Consider the following 20401-nt stretch of genomic DNA (forward strand, 5'->3'; position numbering starts at 1 on the left):
ATATAAATATATACGTATATATATATATATACACGCTAGTGATAGTTTATTTAATATACTTTTTTATGTGTTTGTTATAGTTTGAATTTTGATAACAGTTCAACATAATTTACTCTGCTGTAACATAACTATTTTATTTAGATTTATTAACAGTCAGTAATTTTTCATTAATTTTATTATTTATTTTGTGTGATTGTTTGTTGTTTTTTTTTTGTTCGTATACACTTTTTTCTTATACATATATATTTTTTTAATTTGTGTTTTTTTTTCACAGGATAGGATATTATTTCCTTCCTGTGTTTATCTATTCTATTCACTTCTATTAGTACGTAAAGGAACCTCTCATGTTTTATTCAATAAACTGTGGTTTCTTTGGTTCTAATCTTTAACTTATTATTTATTAAATGAGGTTTGGAATTACTTAACGTATTTTTGTATATATATTAATTTTTTTTTTATTTTGGGGTAAAATTTTTATTACTTTATTTATTTAACAAATTTAACCCTAGAATACCATAATAATGCATATTAAATGTTATAATCTTTATATTTTTAATATGTTCATTTATTTAATAAAAAGATTTTATTTTTTTCATTTTATTAGTAATTTTTTATTTTGATAATAGTTTTCATTCAATATATGTGAAAACGATCTTAATAATACAAGCTATTAATGTTGCATATAATTAAATCGGTATTTCTAGGGTTAAGTCAATGCATTAGAGGTTCCTAGTACAAAGGTACTACTTATTCTCTCTATAAGAGCTAATGCAGTATAACAAAGGTGGTGGTCTGGGATTTGGCTCTACTAGTGGTTCCAGGGAGGTGTCACATCTTCTAAAACGTTCCAGGGAAAGATAGAGACAGCAAAAGAGGGAAAAGGTCAAAAGGGCTCAGAGAACTCAGCTGCTATAGTGGAGCAAGCAAAGGTATCTTTTCTAATTGATGTTTAGGTCAATAGCATGTATAAAAAAGTAAATTAAAAAAAAAGATCAACATGAGAACAGTTGTATAATTGTTTAATATAATTTCTAGGCTATTTACTAACACTATTTATTATTGTTGTTATTTTATACAATCAAAGTATTAGAGATACATATGTTAGATTTCATTACTCCTGCCGACCTCCGCAATAGAATAACATATGCCTTTCATCTGGAAGGTTTCAAGCTGTATTCTTGATCAGGCTTTGTATATTTTATGTGCTCTAAAATTCATCTCTCAAAAATAACAGCAATTAAGAGCCTTTATTTTGTTAATCGACTAAAAAATATAAAATTTAAATCATGATGGTTCTTGCTTAGTTCATTTTTCATCCTTATTATTTACAATTTAAATTTTTTTTACAATTTCTGATATCAGTTAGTGGTGGCAGTCTCCTTGTAAGGATTTACAGTCCAATACTAGATTCACTTTCATCTAAAAAATCTTTAATCATGGAATTTTAGTATTTATTTCATGGAATATTTATTGAGTATTGATTTCACGGAATACTTAGTATTTATACAGTTATCAAATTCATTTGTTCAAGCATGTTTGATCAGTTATGACACACTCTTTGGTTTACCAATTCCAATAGAAAGTAATTTGGTAAGTTCAAATTCAGTGATCAAAGGAACTAAAGGTCCTTTGAGGTGATAGTGGTTTTTAAAGACACCATGCTAGAATCTTTTTATCCTGCCTGTACAGCATCATTTTGTTAGAGCCAAGGATAATTGATTGTTTCTGTGTGCTTGTTGATAAAAATGACTCACAGCATTAACAGGTTCTTCAAAGAACATAGGACCAACAATACAATTTTTGTCAAGTCCAATCCTTATTTATTTGTAATTATGTAGGAGTCAAATATACAGTCGATCACAGTCATCAATATCGGAGATTAATGAATGCTTTTATTCAAATGAATCGAGTGTTCTCTGTAAATAATGTAACGTCAAATATTTCCTAAAAATGTTATAAAGAATCAGTTTGGCAAAGAATAATAATAAATACTGGATTTTTATTGTTTGGTACTTCTTTTGAAACATATTGAATCGTGTCCAGGAATGTAAATCTGCTCAAGTAATCATTTCTACCAACTTTGTTCAGAAATACTTGTGTTAATTGATGTATGAATTCAAGAACTAAGTGATTTTCTGAACATTATAACTAACATGATATATTTTCGTTTATGCTTGTGGATATACAAAGTGTCCCACGAAGAAACTGAGAAACTTTCAGGACATATTCTACTGAAAAAAATAATGAAAAAAGTACATATAAAGGTAGATCTGGAAACGCTTTGTTTTCGAGTTACGGCTAGCAAAAGATTTCGCTCGGATTTTAGTTCTAATAAAAAGAAGTCCTACTGTAATTTTCAGGACCCAAATTAAGGAATAATGTTGGATGGTCACTTATGTAATTTGAGCCGGGAAATTGGACAAAAGAGGTCCCAGAACTGTAATTCCAGTAGTTTTAAAAATATCCTACGTAAAACAAAAAATTCGGTGTCGAAAAACGAGTGTTTTTTAGGGTAGTACAATAGCTTGGTTAAATGAATAATAAATGTGAAATATTTAATAATAAAACTTGTAGAGAATTTAACTATGAAAAAAATTTTCTAAATACAGCCAATAAAAAGTAAATAATTTTTAAAAATCGGCTTTATTAAACAAAATAGACTGAAATCGTATTACTCTTTCTGTACGTAATAAACATTATTCTTAATATAACAAAACAAAAAAAATTAAAGAAATGATGAATGTTAACAGAGAAACTTTGGTTACAGTATAATTGTTCGAAGAAATTCTCTCCTTCGCAGTACACACAGCAATCTGCCCGATGTAACATATTTCCGGTGGCTTTGCGTATCATCTCAGGATTGTTTCGTATAAATTCAGTAGCATTTCGTATTTTAATGCTTAACTCTTCTTTAGTATTAACTTTTTGTTGGTATACTATCGTTTTCATACGGCCCCAAATGAAGTAATCTAGTGGCGTTAAGTAAGGTGATCGTGGTGCCCGATTGATTGGTATACAATTTCCAGTTCAGTATAAGATATTTACATTCAAGTGACTTCTACCTACTAAAGAAAAATGTGACGTTGCACCATCGTGCAGGAAAATCATTTGCGATTTGTAAAGCTGCATCCTTCAAAAGAACTGGAAAATTATTTCTCAAGAAATGAACTTTGCATCTCCCTTAAGGTTTACATAATTGAAAACAAATGGTCCCAGAATTTTGTCATAAGTAATGTCACACTAAACATTTATGTGAAATCTATGTTGGAAACTAGTTTCCGCAGAACCATGTGGATTGTCTTCGCTCCATAAATGACTATTTTTAGAATTGAAGACTCCGTTTCTCTTAAAAGTGGCTTCATCAGTAAATAAAATAGAATTTACCTTACCGGCGTTGTCTAGAAGCCAAAGACAGAAGTTTAACCGCTGGTGGTAATCTGATGGCCGCAAATTTTGAACCTTCTGCAGACGGAAAAGATGACGATTCTCTTCCCGTAGGATGCGCCACACGTAGTTTCTTGACAAACTAGTGCGACGTAAATTTCGCTTTGGGCTACGCTGAATATGCTGAATCACATGTTGTTCATCACGATGATTTACTTGGCGTTCAGCAGAAAACGAATACGTTGGAAATGACCCGTTCATAAATGCTGATACACCGAAGAAAAAGTTTTAGTACTTGGAATCCGCCTCCAGGAAATCTCTCCTCATATTCACGTCGAGCAGCTTCAGAATTTCCATTACAAAATCAATAAATAAAAATTATATCGGTATATTCCTCGTTAGAAAACTGAAACGGCATTTTTACACTCGATATAACATTGCACTTCCTTTATCTGAATGATAATTTATGACAACAGTTACAAACGAAGTGCACAATATTCATTGTTGACCAGCTATAAGTATTGCCAACCGTACAATAAACCTTTTTTTTAAATACTTCTAAAAAACATACATTTCAATTTAGTTTTTTACGTTTTTATTTTCTATGTAAATTATTGAATATATTCAGCTAAATTTGTTTTATAAATTTTGTATTTTAAAATTATTTTCAGTGATTAGCGGTTTTGTTTTTAAAAGCATGTTTATTAGATACAGAAAGAATAATACGATTTTCTGTCTGTTTTGCTTCAGTGAAAAACGATTTTTATGTGTTTTTATTGGCTTTATCTACATTAATTTTCTCGAAATTAGATTCTCTACAAGTTTTGCTACTAAATCTTTCGCATTTGTCATTAAACAAAGCTATTATACTATTGTTTCGACACTAAATTTTGTGTTTTACGTTGAATATCTAAAAACTACCAGAGTTACAGTTCGGGGACCTGTTTCATTCTATTTACCAGCACAAATTACATGAAACCACCAACTTTACTCCTGAAGTTGGGTCCCAAAAATTACAGTAGGGCTTCTTTTTATTAGAAGAGCTGAAATCCGGGCGAAATATTTCGCTAGCCGTAACTCGAAAACAAAGCGTTTCCAGACCTATGTTTATATGAACTATTTTAATCCAGTAGTACATGTCCGGAAAGTTTCTCCATTTCTTCGTGGGGCACTCTGTATACTTTTTCATTTAATTTAGTAAAATTTCTGTCGCTCAATGCTCTATTCTTGTGTTTATTAACTAATACTCTATGACTTTTGATACATTGTGACATGTTGATTTTTTCAGTCAGCAGATGTCATCCTCTGAGATTATTTTTTTGCCGTCCATTAATTATATAAATATGATCAGGTTTTGCCACACCTCACTTAATCATGTGAATATGTATTCTAAAATATTCACATAAGATTCCTTGTAGACATTTATATATCCCAATATTAGTATGTAAAACTAAAACAAAATAATACAATTTTTTTCAATACCTAATTTTAAAATTAAAAGAAAATTCAAAATGTAATTTAAGGTTAAAATAGCTACAGATTTATTAAAAAGTTTTCTTTTTTTTTAAACATGTGGATGATGTATGAATTTTTATTGACTTAAAATAGTAATGCCATGTGTCAGGAGTTTTTATTTGTTTTAATAAAGTACTTTTTGTATTAAGAAAGAAAGCACAAATTATATAAAATTCTTTTTAGAAATTCTGTATTTGTTACTTTGCATAAAAGTTTAATAAAATATATTTGTATTTATAATAATGAAACTGACATTTAAATACCCGACATTGTATTTTAAATACATGAATGTATTTAAGGAATATTCTATCAAACGTTAATATAATTCAGCGAGTGATTTCTCATTTAGAATTAAAACAATTAGTACAGTATTGTTTTTTAAATGTTAATTAAAAAAATGTATTTAGTAAAGATATAGTTTCACTTTTTTGCAAAGTACCTTATTTTTTAATTTTATTCTTGAACTTTTGAATTTCTGCATAAGAACTGCAAAAAGGATGTCTTCTAAAACTGAAAGATCACAATTAGGAGCCATAATTTCTGAAAATTATTTAATGCTTATGTAATTTATGGATGGTCCCATATTACTATTTTTCCAAAGGAATTTGGCTTGCTGTTGTTCTGCTTATATGCACGACATGCAGTTCTTTCTTTAACAAAATTGAAGACCAGTAGCATTTTTATTGCAACAAAAATTTATTATAGAGCTAAAGAAAAAAATTCATTGTTTCTCTAACAAAAGGAACCCTATTAATGAATAAAACATATTCCCTGAGAAAATTGTATTTATATAAATTATTCTTGATTGTTGTAAAACCTGAGGAACTCTATTTGAATGAGCACATGTCTATATACAAGTGGGGTAAAATGCTTTTATAGCAGTATGAATTAATACTACTTAAAGGACACATTACTTAAATGAGTTCTTGATTGAGTATAATAAGCAAAATTTGCTCACACTTTCTACTATGAATGGCCAGGTTCCTAGTAGCTGCAGTTTCACTGGTGATTTGACACTGTGCGTGCAACTTGATAGTAGTACACTTCTATTATATTTCATTCATTTCTTATTCTTGCAACTATAATGAAACTGTTTACTCTTATAAAAATTGTGAAGATTATTGAAAAATGATTATCCAGCAACCATTGTGGATATGCTGCCACTTTCATACAGTATTAATTTTTAGTAGTTTATGTTAGGGTAGGATCCATTCACTTTAAGTAAAAGATTTTGTTGTATTCTTTGATTTTTTCTTCTCTTTTAATGAAATAATTTTGACATTTGTGTCTTTAATACTATTGATTGTTGCTTATTTTAATTTTGAATAAGTAAATTTATTGTGTGTCACATTCTGATTTTTTGTAGGTTTATTACTCACATAGCACTTAATGCTTAAATTTGATCACGTGTGGTAGGAGATGTAATATTAACAAAAAAAAAACTTTTATATAGCTGTGTTTTGTTTAAATAAAGTTGTCAATAAAGATAACATCTTTATTGTTGAATAAAGATGTTTTCATTCATCAATGAATGAAAACATTCATTGATGAATGTTTTCCATTCATCAGGAATGAAGGTAAAATACATTAACCATGGTTTTATTATATAACAACACGTCAGGGATTAAAATTCAGAAATAAAAACAAGTATGAAATAAAAATTAAATGCTTATATTGAATATGCTGTTTAATAAACTACTTTGTTAAGCTCTTTCCACACTTGAAAGATGATGCAATTTAATGATATAGTGGTATATCTTTGCTCTCATCTCTCCGTTCTTAATACTTGTTTGATCTCATTGATGTGATGTGAGTTGTGAATTCTCATCCAATCATGTTATATTGTGATATTTGATTGGACCCAGCTTTAAACAATTGAGGTTAATTAATATCGAGTGTAGTTTTTCTTTATCTAGACACTACAATATCAGGAAACATATTTACTAACAGATATACAAATCAGTGTCTGTGTAAACTCTCAGTTCTTTATGGTAACATAAGACCTACATGAGTTTTTTTGGTTTTTACAGTCATTTTTTTATCTAGTTTCATATTTTTGTTTATTTCTCCTTTATGTTTTTTGTTGATTTTTTCTTAAGCATTTTTACAAGCTACATCCTCAGTACTCTTTTTTTAGTAAACTCCAATCTTTATCTTTCTCTACTATTTATAAAATCCTGACTCCTTGAAGGGAAAGACACCTTGTGATGATTCCAGTCACCACACCACCCCCTCTGTTCACAGTATACTGTTTGTATCATTAACACATCCTCTGCTTTCAAATTAACTGAATGAAGATGGCCTACAACATGTAGTTTGTGCCTTTACTATATTCTGTGACAGTTTCTGTCCTCTTCTATTTTTCTTTAAAATTCTTCATATCGTGTTTTATTGAGCCACCTAATTTTCAACATTTTCCTGTAAATCCATATTTCAGAGGTTTTTATTTCTTCTTTTTCAAATTGTTCATTTTTCATTGCCATAAAACACTATAATCCACATAAATTTTTTTAAGAGTATCTTTCTAATTCATAATCTATATTTTCTAAATTATAGCAGAATTTCTGGGTAAAATCTTATTTTACTAATTCCAGTTTTATTTTGCTTTTACTAACCTTTGTAATTCTACTACCTAATAAAATGTTGAAAATTTGAGTATATTAATTTAATTTTTCTTTTTATATAATTTCATTATCTCAGAATTTTATTTAATCGCAAATTGGATGTTTCTTCTAGCAATAAACCCCCCTTCTCATTTCAGGAAAAAACATAAAGAAAAACAATTCATCATTAAACCCTAAAATGTTTATTTTTTTTCTCTTTGGTTCTTTTCAGTTTTCTTTCATCCTTAATTTTTTTTAATATTTGTCTTTATTTAGTATTTTTTATATATAAGGGGTGGCTGAAATGTAAAACTCTCTGGAATGTAACAGGAGAACAAAATGTCACCCAAAGCAACTCTGGTATATTGTAGTTTCATTCTCCTACTACTAACATTTCAAAACTTTTTGACCCACACCCTCTCATTTTCTGTCAGTTGCCATTGTTATGGAGTTGAATATGTGTGCTATGTCAACATGTTTAAAACTATGTGCATTGATTGAATTTTTAACAGTGGAAAAATTGAATGCAAATTCAAAAAAAAACAAGGAGTATGTAATACCAGGACTATGAGTCACCACAATCAAAAAAAGATTCAAAACATAACCCTTCGGAAAAAGATTGTAATGGAAGTGCTCTGGGATTCTAAACACATGTATGTGACTGACTTCTTAGAAGCTAGGTTGACTGTATATTCTGTGCAATAATAGAGATATTAAGAACCTTAGGAAGTGTGTGTATTGTGTTAAACACGATAATGCATGGCCACTCACAAAGTGTGCAAACATTGAGGCTCTTGTGAAATTAAAATTTAAATCTATTCTTTTTCGTCATACTCACCAGATTTGGTGCCCTCCGATTTTCACTCCTTTCCACAATTTTAGAGAAAATTAAGGATGTTCATTTCACTATGGATAATGAACACCCTTAATGATATCAACCATAATGGATGATGAACATCGTCCTTTATGGATGATGGACAGTGAGGTTGTGGGTCAAGGAAAGACTGCCAGTAATTTTAATTGATGCAATGAAAAAACTGGTTCAAATTTGGAGAAGTACTTAGCTGTAAATGGAGACTATGTGGATAAATAAATATAAGTTCTTGTACCAGATTAAGTGTACTGTTTAGCCAAATTGTTTCATTTGACTATCACTTTTCATTTGCAAGTTATGAACGACTATGCATACCATTTTAGTTACCCCTTTTGAAAATTTGTATTGTATAAATTGATTAGTCTTTAGTAGTAAGCTTGTTAGTTTGATATATTCATTGGTGATATTTGGTAATAATTATTATCTGAAACACAAGCAACATGTTTAATAAAATTATAGCTACTTACACACACGCGCACGCGCGCATATGTATATATATATATATATACACATATGAGGCAGTTAACTGCCTCAGTTGAGGGAGGAACTTATTCTATGTTATGTTAAAAAGTGAAGGTAATTTATAAAGAAATGGTATATTTGCTTTTATTGTGTGCAACAGTAAGTTGTATCTTAATCATTTATATACACCACTGAATGTACTATTATTTTTCAATTGGGTAAATTTAATAGTTCATGTGATACATGCTAGAATGAACAATTTTAAAACATGTTTGGCAATAAAGTTTCGTTATTCAAAAATAGGATAATTTAAATTGACCCACCGGGTTGGTCTAGTGGTGAACGCGTCTTCCCAAATCAGCTGATTTGGAAGCCGAGAGTTCCAGCGTTCAAGTCCTAGTAAAGCCAGTTATTTTTACATGGATTTGAATGCTAGATCGTGGATATTGGTGTTCTTTGGTGGTTGGGTTTCAATTAACCACACATCTCAGGAATGGTCGAACTGAGAATGTACAAGATTACACTTCATTTACACTCATACATATCATCCTCTGAAGTATTATCTAAACGGTAGTACCGGAGGCTAAACAGGAAAAAAAAGGATAATTTAAATTGCGTATTGTATATTTACGAGGCATATTCATAAAGGGCCGTCGGCATATACTTAAATATTAGCGGGTCTGAACACAGTTTCACGCATGCAAGACCATCTATCGTCTATTTACAAAGCCACTGCAGTTGTTTTGATTTCGTAATCGTTTGCCTGCCGGTGAATGCAGATCGCAATGTCTACGACAATCGTTTCTCCCGCCAGTTGTAAATTGCGCGCTGTGATTAGATTTTTATGTGCAAAAGGATCTTCAGCCGCTGAAATTCATCGGGAGTTGTGCCTAGTGTATGGACCTACAGAAATGAGTGAAGGAAAGATTAGACAATGGTGCACAAATTAAAAATGGCTGCACAAATGTGCATGACGAAGAGCGGAGTGGTAGGCCTAGTATTCAGACCGACGAAATCGTGGAACAAGTGAACCGAAAACTGCGATGCGATCGGCGATTGACGATTAGTGAGTGCTCTGGCTGATGAATTTCCGCATGTTGGATGCACCTCTATCTACACGATTGTCACAGAAAAGCTCGTATATCAGAAATTATGTGCAACTTAGGTACCGAAAATGCTCACCGACCAACACAAAGAGCAAAGAATGTGCAGTAGACTAGGGTTTTTGGACCGCTGTCGACAAGATGGAGATGATTTGTTTTCCCACATTCTTACGGGCGACGAGACGTGGATATCCTACACCAACGCAGAATCAAAACAACAGTCAATGCAGTGGCGCCATTCAAGTTCCTTAGAACCGAAAAAGTTTAAGCAATCTCCGTACTCGAGTCGCAAAATGTTGGCTACCGTTTTTTTTTTTTGGGACGAAAAGGGTTAATTTTGATTAATTTCATAGAACGTGGATCAATAATTACAGCTGAGGTGTATTGCGAAACGCTCACCAAACTGTGACGTGCGTTCCAAAACCGACGACGCGGGAAACTGTCGGCCGACGTAATCCTCCATGACAACGCGCGTCCTCACACCGCCGCTTTAACCAAGAAGAAGATTGAAGATTTTCGTTGGAACTTTTTGACCACCTTCCATATAGTTCCGACCTTGCACCTAGCGACTACTTCCTCTTCTTGCATTTGAAAAAGTGATTTGGGGGCAACGGTTTGAAAACGACGAGGAACTCAAGACTGCCGTTGTCAACTGGTTCAATTCCTAGGCGGCGAACTTTTATGCTGAAGGATTAAAGAAACTGTTGCAGCGTTACGAAAGGTGCTTAGAACAGAATGGCGATTATGTGGAAAAGTCAAGTAGATATGTAGTAAACTAACTGTAAGTAAAAACCTTTTCTCACGAGTTAATTCTTTTTAATAACCAAACGGCCCGTACTTTATGAATATGCCTCGGATTATCTAATGTAATCAATATGTGGTGTTATGAACTGATTTCAATCAGGAGGTTCTCAATGTGATCAGTACATAATTTTTTGTTTGTTTGTTCAAGTCATGTGGAACCTCTTTACCATGTGGAACAATTTTGAATATTTTTTTTTCATTTTTTGAGGCATTCCTTTAGTGTTGTTGAAAGTTTTCCAACATAATTTAAGTGGGACATTTATTAAAGGGCAAATAATCTCAATTTAAAGACTTTTTCTTTTCTTTTTTTTGTTTCTTTGGTTGGTTTTTTCCATATGGGTGCTGCTTTTTTGTAGGTGTGTCCATGTTTTAAATAAATGTGAAATAAAAATAAATCCTGCTTTAAAAAACTGTTCCAAAAGTAAAAATACTGTATTTATCTTTTTCAACCTTTAAATTTCGACTTTGAAGTTGGCACAAAATTATTAAGTTGGTACGAGGGCCGCCTTTTAAGTTTTTACAAAAACAATTAAAGAAAAACGTTTTTTGATACAAATCGTTTTACTGTTTCTCAAAATATTCGCTTTTTTAAGATTTATACACTTTTGCATTCGTTCGAACAAATTCTCAAACCTTTTTCCACTCGGAGTTGGTGTCTCAAAAACATGATTTTGGAAGGATTCAACAGGTTCTTGAGGTGATGAAAATCACTGTCCACGCATTTTTTGTTTGATATTCTGGAACAAAAAGAAGTCGTTAGGCGATAAATCAGGTGAATACAGGCAATGAGACATTAATTCAATGGTTTTTTTTTTCCATCAAATAATCAATTTGACGTATGTGTGAGAGCTGGTATTATCATGATGAAGAATGATGCGAAGTTTTTGATTGTTTTTCCTGATTTCATTGATGACTTCTGGCAAACAGATTGTTGTATTCCATTCAGCATTAACTGTTCTTCGATCCTCAAAAGCATTGGTTGTTAGGTGTTCATTATAACCGAAGAAACAAGCGGTCATTTTCTTTGAAGTGCTTCACGAACTAACCACTTTTGTAGGATGTGGTTCATATTGAAATGTCCAAGTAGTTGATTTTTGCTGGTTTCCGGCTCGTACGAATATATCCGAGTTTCGTCTTCTGTTACGATGTTGTATGTGGATTTTGCATTCCTCGGTCAAATTTTTTGAGCATTTCCTTAAACCAGTTGACATGAGGCTACTTTTGAGCTTCTATCAAATTATGAGGAATCCCTCAGGAACAGATCTTTTTCAAAGCTAAATTTTCGTGCAAAATCAAGTTTTCTGTAGTCTTTGATAGGCCTAAGGGTGCCTCTATCCCACAGTAAGTCACATGCCAATTCTTTTAAATCATGTTGCGCACAGAATCAATGTTTCTTTGAAACAACTACTGATTTTGGTTGACCTTCATAAAATTCATTGCTAACAGAAACATGACCACGATGAAATTCTGCAAACCATATGTAAATAGTCTTTTCTGATGGTGGCTCATTACCAAAAGTTGAATGAAGCAATTCAAGGCATTGTTGTTGAGTTAGGCCCTTACTAAAATCAAAATGAAATCATCTAATGAAAACCTTCATGTGAAATTTTCATTTTTTCACAAAAATATTTTTTTTAAATGCTCACTTTAAACAAACTACTTGGCCGATTTCTGAGCTATCATTGTTGTAATAATAAAAAAGTCAGATTTTACAAAATTAGTAATGTCACATTTCAATAACACCATTTAGTGGTTGTTTGTAAAAACTTAGAGACAATCTCTGTAAATTTTTTTTTTTTCATATAGTCATCCAGGTGATATCAAGCTTCATCACTAAAATAAATACAATGTAACATCTCAATCCTTCTCTGATCAACAATAGATCAAAACTGATGATAATACTATAAGCATTTTTATTGTCTTATTTTATTTCAATAAAGTAACATATATATAACATATATAAATAACATATATAGTCCTCAATAGTTTTTGACAGCTTCATTAGGAAAGGTAATTTCTAAATGGTTTTCACGGTAAGCAAGTTAAAACACTTATACATCCTTAAGAATTTCAGTGGTTATAATTGCCAGGATTATTTGAAAAATTTATACATGAAATAAATTTATACATATAAATAAATAAATGTGTAACACATGCTTATAATTTGAAAACAATGTGAAGCAATGCATATTGAAACCACTGAACTTGATGAAGTTATTTCAGTAATTTTTAACATTTAGCTAACCTTGAATTAAATGTTGCCATATGACAAATAACGTATCTGTGTATTAGTTATACACTCTTACTCTAAGGTTGTTTCCTTTTTGAAACACTTGTTATTATGAGAAATTCTATTTTTACTTATGCCAAAAGAAATGAAAGTGTAAATGTAGAAATTTTTTTTTTTAATGAATCAAATCTGTCGATATTAATTCAAATGAAAGATAGATATTTCAACTTAGACCATATTTAATCTGTGGGAAGCTTATATTTAATGCCTCCCTGGTTAAATTAGAGGTTGCAAAGTGTACCATACTTGTATGCTACTTTATTGTTTTGATAACTTTTTTTTAAAGAATATTTAATTCCCAGTAAATTTTTTTTGTGGCTCTATTTATTTTTTAAATAATAATTATTTTTACTATTTTGTGTCAAATAATTACAAGTTTTTAAATGATTAAGATTTTAAAAATTCATATCTCCCTACATGAGAATTTTAATATTTATCAAATAACTTTGTATTAACTATAGAGAATACCAGATATAATTTAGTGCATGTCTGATTCATTTAAATTATTCATATCCTTTAAAGTATGCACTAAGTTTGTCACTTTTTTGCCCCAAAATGCATACTAATGTTATAGACCTTTTTTTTTAAAGTCAGTAATGTTTAATTTATGGTTTATTTTTATTTCTAGTTATAATCTTTACTAGTGTATATAAAAAAAACTGAATAAATAATAAAAATTTCTAAATTTATTTATTTTTAATAATGAAATTCTTTATTTATAATAAATTAATTTAAATTTCTGTGAAAAACTTGTTCATGTACATTTATTCAGGAAATAAAAAATACAATTTTATCGAATGCATTATTATTTATTTCATTCTGTTTAACAAAGTTTCTATTAACTTAAATGCTATAGTGTTAAATCATTCAAAGAAATTGCATTTATGTATTATTTATATACAGAGTACAATGAAGTAACAATCTTCTGCATTACAGTGGCAGTATCTGTACGTTGCAGTGCACTTGTTCCCATAGTCAGAAAGTTTCATGATCCCACTTGAGGATTCTTTTGGTCTTCTGTTGATCCATCCTTGTACAGAGGTTTTGATCTTTTTTGAGTTAATTTGTTCTCCTCAAATGATAAACGTAAGAGATGGTGATAGTTATGATAGCACTAAATCTAGGTTATATGGAGGATGGAGTAGTAGGTATCACTTCTTTTATATAATTGTCATATTTAAAATAGCAGTGTAAGGAGAAACATTGTCCTGGAGGAAATAAGTATAACATTGAGCAAATCTCCTTTTGGAATGAATTGTCACCATGAATTGTCATTTGGCCCAATAATCAAAACTGGATTATTATCTTACAGGCTTGTTGATTTGACATTCCATGTCAAATCAACAAGCCTCTCACAACTTGACCATCACTAATTTATTCAAAATTTACAGGATTGATCGATCACATCTGTAAAGTGATGCAGAAAAATATTTTTTTCAGATATTCAGTCGCTCAGTATTTTGTGTAGGACCTTGTAAAAGAGTGAAAATATTGCAAAAAGCAAAGTTCTAGTAATTACAAAATATTAATTTTCTCAGTTCCTATAAGAGCTAGAAACTCAACTTGGTTTCATTTTTAACTTCTTTGAGTGAGCTTTCGTGTGATGTATCACTTGCCAAAATTTTGTGACATTAATAGTTCAAAGAAACCAAAAACTTTATTTGACCTTGAATATATCCAAAATTGTATTTTTTTTTTTAAATTTGAAAAATAAATATTTTTTGCTTCCTAGTGTGTTGTACAAGTAGTAAACACTTCATAATGGGATTGCAATGTGTTCATGGTGAAATATAATAATGAACTTGTTCATACTCACCACTTAACTGCAATTCGTTTGGCTTCCAAAGATATTTACAAAAGAATTACACAGTGTACATTAATTTTTTACAACTTCTGGTTAGCATTGTCCACTTCTTGCTTTGAGAGATTATAAACTCATCCTGTTGGATTTACCCTGGGCTACTTTTGAAATAAAATCACTCCTATGTACATTAAGAACATCCTCAAAGTCTGGGTAGTGGAAGGAAAGTGAAGGTCCATGTGTATGTAAGAACTTCATTTCCACTGTTTGATTTTCTAGAATATCATACCCATCCACCAGTGTCCGTCATATCTGTAGATCAAGAACCTAACCATTTCTGTGAATTCAAGATCATCCTCAGTATTTGTTGTGCTTGCTACTGTTGAGTTGTTAAAAAACAAAAACACCCTCACGTGCACCTGATTCTTGTTCAGTGGAACAAGAGTGGAGTTTCTGAGTACCTGGTATAGTTTTTACTATAATTTACTCTTCAAAGCCTCTTCTTCTCCATTATGCTGTTCAATTGTACTGCAATGGAAATGTATCGACTCAACATATCCATCTGCCCAGTCATGCAACTGTCATGGAGTCATGATCTGATCATTGTAGGTCATTTGAAGACTTACTCTAACTGCAAGTCTTTTTAAGACAGTCCCTCCCACGCCATCACATGCACTTTTGCCATGAGATGTAGCAAAAAATTGCCATTCTGCTTTGATTCCAAACTCTGATTCATTGTAACAAGAGGTTGAGAAAATTGAGTCTGAGAGGCTGCACCACCACTGTAGTAATAGATCAGGCTTGGTTTTGTGGTAAAATGACACTGTATGAAACCAATTAAATGTTTCTGAAAAAGGTCTACTGCTCTAGTAGTGACAGTTAGAAATTATGACAAGAGATGTATACATCAATGTCTTTGTTTTTGGATCTTGGAAATTGATTGTGAAGGGGTGAACTGTTGAATGTGCATTGTTCCAGTGGAAACATTGGGCTACATCCTAGGGAATGAAAGAATAGTTCTCTAAAAAGTCGTAAATTAAAAGATATTCACCTTCTTTCAGAGATTGCTTCAGATGGATGAGGTAACTGAACTGTTAACAAGCAAGAAATGAGTGTTGAAGAAGTTTCAAAAGTTTTTCAAAAACATACTGATGAATTCTTCAGTAGGTTTGACTAATGTCTCGAGAAATGTTCTTTTTTCAACTTGCTTCTGTCTGTAGGTGATGTTTTCAATGCAGTTGAGCTTGAAAGCTTTCTCAATCCTTCCCTTGACTTCTTCAAACCCAGGACAATTTTTGCAAGTTTCAAAGTAGCAAGCTTCAGTTGGATTAGCACACAGTACATATGTCATAATATCTTTGTAAGACTTAATTAGTCTATCATCTTCTATCATTTCTTTCATTCAATGCATAACCGTGAGTTTTGCATTTTTGAGCGTTATACATACATATACACTGTGGATTTCACTTGTACCTGCAAGAACTTAGGCCTGAGTTCACAGAACTTTGAAAATACTATCTTCAGCAGTGGATACCTCTGTTTCAACATTGCAAAAGCTTCACGGAGATTACACAGAATTAATTTTTTCTCAACATGCTCTCGTCTTCCATTTATCTTAAGAGAAATAAAATCTATTTTTTCCGAGCATAATTTGACTTATTTTCTCACTCTAATACAGATCAGTTACTTTTTCTGCTGTTTCAAAATCTAAAGTTCTGCCAGATTTAGGATCAGGACGTGACATGACACCTTTTTCTTTAATCAGGCTTTTAGCTTTACTTGCAATGTAGCCTGATACTCCAAATTCATCTTGAATGTCTTTTAAAGTCCAGCTTCTAGGGAGCATTATCAGTATTTGCATCCTGATGCTCTTATCATCTATAGTATTAAACTTTTCCTTCAATTGGTTGATAATTTCACTGTCAGAGGAGAGAGGAATAGCATCTTGTTCAGAATCTGAATCCATGTTCAATATATTACTTTTGAACAATATTGCTGCTTTCTTAAACTTTTCCTGAGAGTATTTTTTCTCACATAGTCATTTTTTTCTGAATAGGTGATTCATTTAAAACAATCAAACTTTTGTTCAGAGCATTCACAGCTTCATCTTTATCTGGAGAACATAAAGGATCTAATTGTTGAAATTCTTCATCAGAAGTAGATTCTTCAGCATTATTTGTAGCAGAGCTTCTAACTGTTTCCAGCATGTATCGTAAATGTTGTTCCTTGTTTAAGAAAAGTAAATGTTTGCACCAAATTCTTGTTTACACTTCTCAGGTTTTTCTTACAGGCATTATGACATGACTTTTCAAATGTATTGCAACAGTACTTTTTACTTGAAGTTGTAGAAGTTGGTGGTTCATGGTGATCACTGTCATAAAACTCCAAACCTGTAGAGAAAGGCAAGCTCAGTTAACAAAGAGTGACTGAAAAATCTGAAAAAAATATTTTCTTGCATCACTGTATAGATATGATGAATCCTCTTGAGGAGTACACCACTGAACCTTCTGTTCCAAGAGATGATCCAGAATGAATATTACTTTACTTGTCTCAACAGGATGAAACGTGTACATTCTTTTGTGGCACTAGGAGTGCGTGTCATGACATGCTACTCTTCTGCCTCATCAAATGACCCACTCTGGAAGACTGGAAGGAAGGGGTTTCATTGATTGAATCTCAATTAGCAATTGCCACATAGGGGGAACAATTGGAATATTCTGCTGTACCTAATTATTACAAAATAATTTTTTTTAACATTATCCCATTGCAATCCCATTATGAAATGTTTACCACATGTACAATACATTAGGAAGCAAAAAATTGTTTTTTTCAAATTTAAAAAAAATACACTTGGATATATTCAAGGTCAAATAATATTTTTGGTGACCTGAAACCATCAGTATCACAAAACCTTGCCAAGTTACATATCATATGAAAATCCATTCCAAGAGCTTTAAAATGACACCAACATGAGCTCTCTATACCTTATAGGAGCTGAGAAATTTATTATTTTGTAATTACCCAAACCTTGCTTTTTGCAATTTTTTACTTTTTTGCAGTGTCCAACACAAAAAACTGAGTGATTGAAAAATAAGAAAAAATATTTTTTTTGCATCACTTCATGTGTAGAGGCAAACTTGTAAATGTTATTTGAATTACTGGACATGAATCTGAGTAGTACATTTATTTTCATTGATTTGATATGGAATAACCCTAATAATTATTCTTCTCACTCTTATGTTATGATTCAAAACTAATATTATTTGTAGTGTGTTTAAAAACATACTATATTCAATTTTATTTCCTTTAAGAAGACAATTCCAATAATTATATTATGGTATTAGAAAAAAATAAAATTAATTTTTTTTTCTAATTTGTTAATAACATTTTGGAGCATTTAAGGTAAGTTCTGCTTAATTAAATAAGATGTTTTAATAACTTGGTTCCTTTAATTAAAATTTTGAAGCATTTTTATATTTACATATTAATGATTAATATTTGTGCTGTGTATCTTACATATTATTAACCACAAACATATTGAATAACATTTGGTAGAAGTTGTGTAATTGTAGTATTTGTTATAAAATAATATTTAATTAATCATTTTAACTGTTATGTGTTTTTGACTTTTGTTCAGAGTTTGAACGAAAAAATCTTAGCAATATTTAGTTGGATGAATGTTAGGTTATAAATATATAATACCTGGTAGGAGCATTTTTTCTAATCTTGTTATTTAGTAACAAATTTCTTGATTACATATTGAATATAATTCAATTTTTATTATTTTAATTTTATGTTAAAATTTCTTCCTTTTTCTTTGTACCCATTTCTTTATTTGTGCCTGTTGTGTAGTGCTACTTCCTTTTTTTTGTTGTGTGTGGTTCTAAATTTCATACTACGTAAATTACTGCCATGCAATCAAATTTTCCAATTAAACAGACTGGGTGTATCTCACTCATTTTTCAACTCTACCTTATATTGGAGCCGGCACTCCCTGAGACATAGATCATTGGGCTGCTGTTTTAAATTTGAAGTAGAAAGGCCTCTATTATCTAATTCTTTTTTTTTGCTGTTGCTGATACATGTATTAATGCTACAAGCTCTGATTTATCATAATCAAAGCTTTCCCTAGATCATTTCGAGGGCCCATGTTAAGATCTGAAATCTTCAAATAAACAGAGAAAGAATTATTATTTTATTATGTACTATTAAGTTGTCTGTTAAATTTAAATTCAGTCACTATTGTTTAATTTTGTGGGTTAACTTCTGTGCATTTCTTAAGTTCAGTTGATGCATTCCAAGATCTACATCTCGATTTGCGCATTTGAAGGAAGTTTTTGCCATTAGAAAAATACCGATCGTCAATGATAATTATGACATTATAATTATAATATACATTATAATATATTAATTTAACATGCCTGACATTATAATTTAATGTTAGGCAACCATAAATTTTGTTTTTATTTTGTTGTTATATTTTATTTGAACGGTTACGTTTTTTTATTATTTTAGTTTTAATTCTATCATTATGTTAAGTTTTCATCGTAGTTTTAACCTTACTTTATTAATATTTTAATATAAGGAGATTTTTTGTTATTTTTTTGACCTGGACAAGGATAATGGGAAAGCATTTTTTGCCCCCCCCCCCCAAAAAAAAAAATTTATGCCGTGGTATACATTTAGACTAAGGAAAATGCAGGTCAAATACTGCAATAATAGAGCATTGTGTTGTATGAATATGAAAGATGGACATAAGGAAGAAAGAGAAGGATAAAATTGAAGCTCTTGAGATGTGGGTATGGAGGAAATAAAAATGGGTGAACTAGTTAGAAATGAGGAAATGCTGAACAGAATATTGAGGATAGAGCACTCCTATGTATATACTAAAGGAAATGGGATTAAGAAATAGGGATCTGAAAGGGAAAAGATTGATAATGATAAGTCTTGAGGAACAGTTGGAGAGGAAAGGAGAAAAGTGATTTCAAAAGAGAGGGCTTCATAAGAAAACCAAAAAGCAGTCACTTAGGTTAGGAACAACTGGAATGATAGTTGTGTAAGGATCTGCCATCTATTAATTCCTCATTAGAGTACATTATAAAATTATTATTTGTGCATTATTATTAATAGTGCATTATAATGTACTGTTTTAATAAATAATAATCATTATATTAATAATAATTCTTGTCTGTGATGATTGGTGTGAATTTTATGTATAACTGTTAATTTTTAATAATGAATCAAACCAAGCTTATTTTAATGTAACATTTATAAAGTCATATCATAACATATTCAGTCATCTATGCTATTTTCAATGGCTGGTGTTGCTGATTCTCTTTTTGGCATCAGTGTATATTACTTCTGTTGGCACAACAATTCATATAAACGATCTTCTTTTAGATGTATGGTGTAGAGACTACTCAACATACCCATGATATGTGATAACCTCATAGATGTAAAAGACTATAAAATTCCTACCCCACACAAATAGATATATGCCATGTCAGACTCTTCTGATGGAAAATAAATATAAATAAGAAAAAAGTCATCATGCTGATGTATATA

General features: G+C 30.9%; 1 protein-coding gene across 2 annotated transcripts in view; it reads left to right on the forward strand.

Moving 5' to 3' along the window:
• LOC142329033 (inositol polyphosphate-4-phosphatase type I A) overlaps positions 1-20401 on the forward strand; it is a 125305-nt gene that overhangs the window by 34936 nt on the left and 69968 nt on the right. For both annotated transcript variants that reach the window (XM_075373288.1, XM_075373289.1), the window contains exon 2: positions 852-929. In XM_075373288.1, coding sequence (XP_075229403.1) covers positions 852-929 — 78 coding nt within the window. The remainder of the gene's footprint in view (positions 1-851; positions 930-20401) is intronic.

Source organism: Lycorma delicatula, chromosome 8 (genome assembly GCF_047948215.1).
Source record: "Lycorma delicatula isolate Av1 chromosome 8, ASM4794821v1, whole genome shotgun sequence".
Lineage (NCBI taxonomy): Eukaryota > Metazoa > Arthropoda > Insecta > Hemiptera > Fulgoridae > Lycorma > Lycorma delicatula.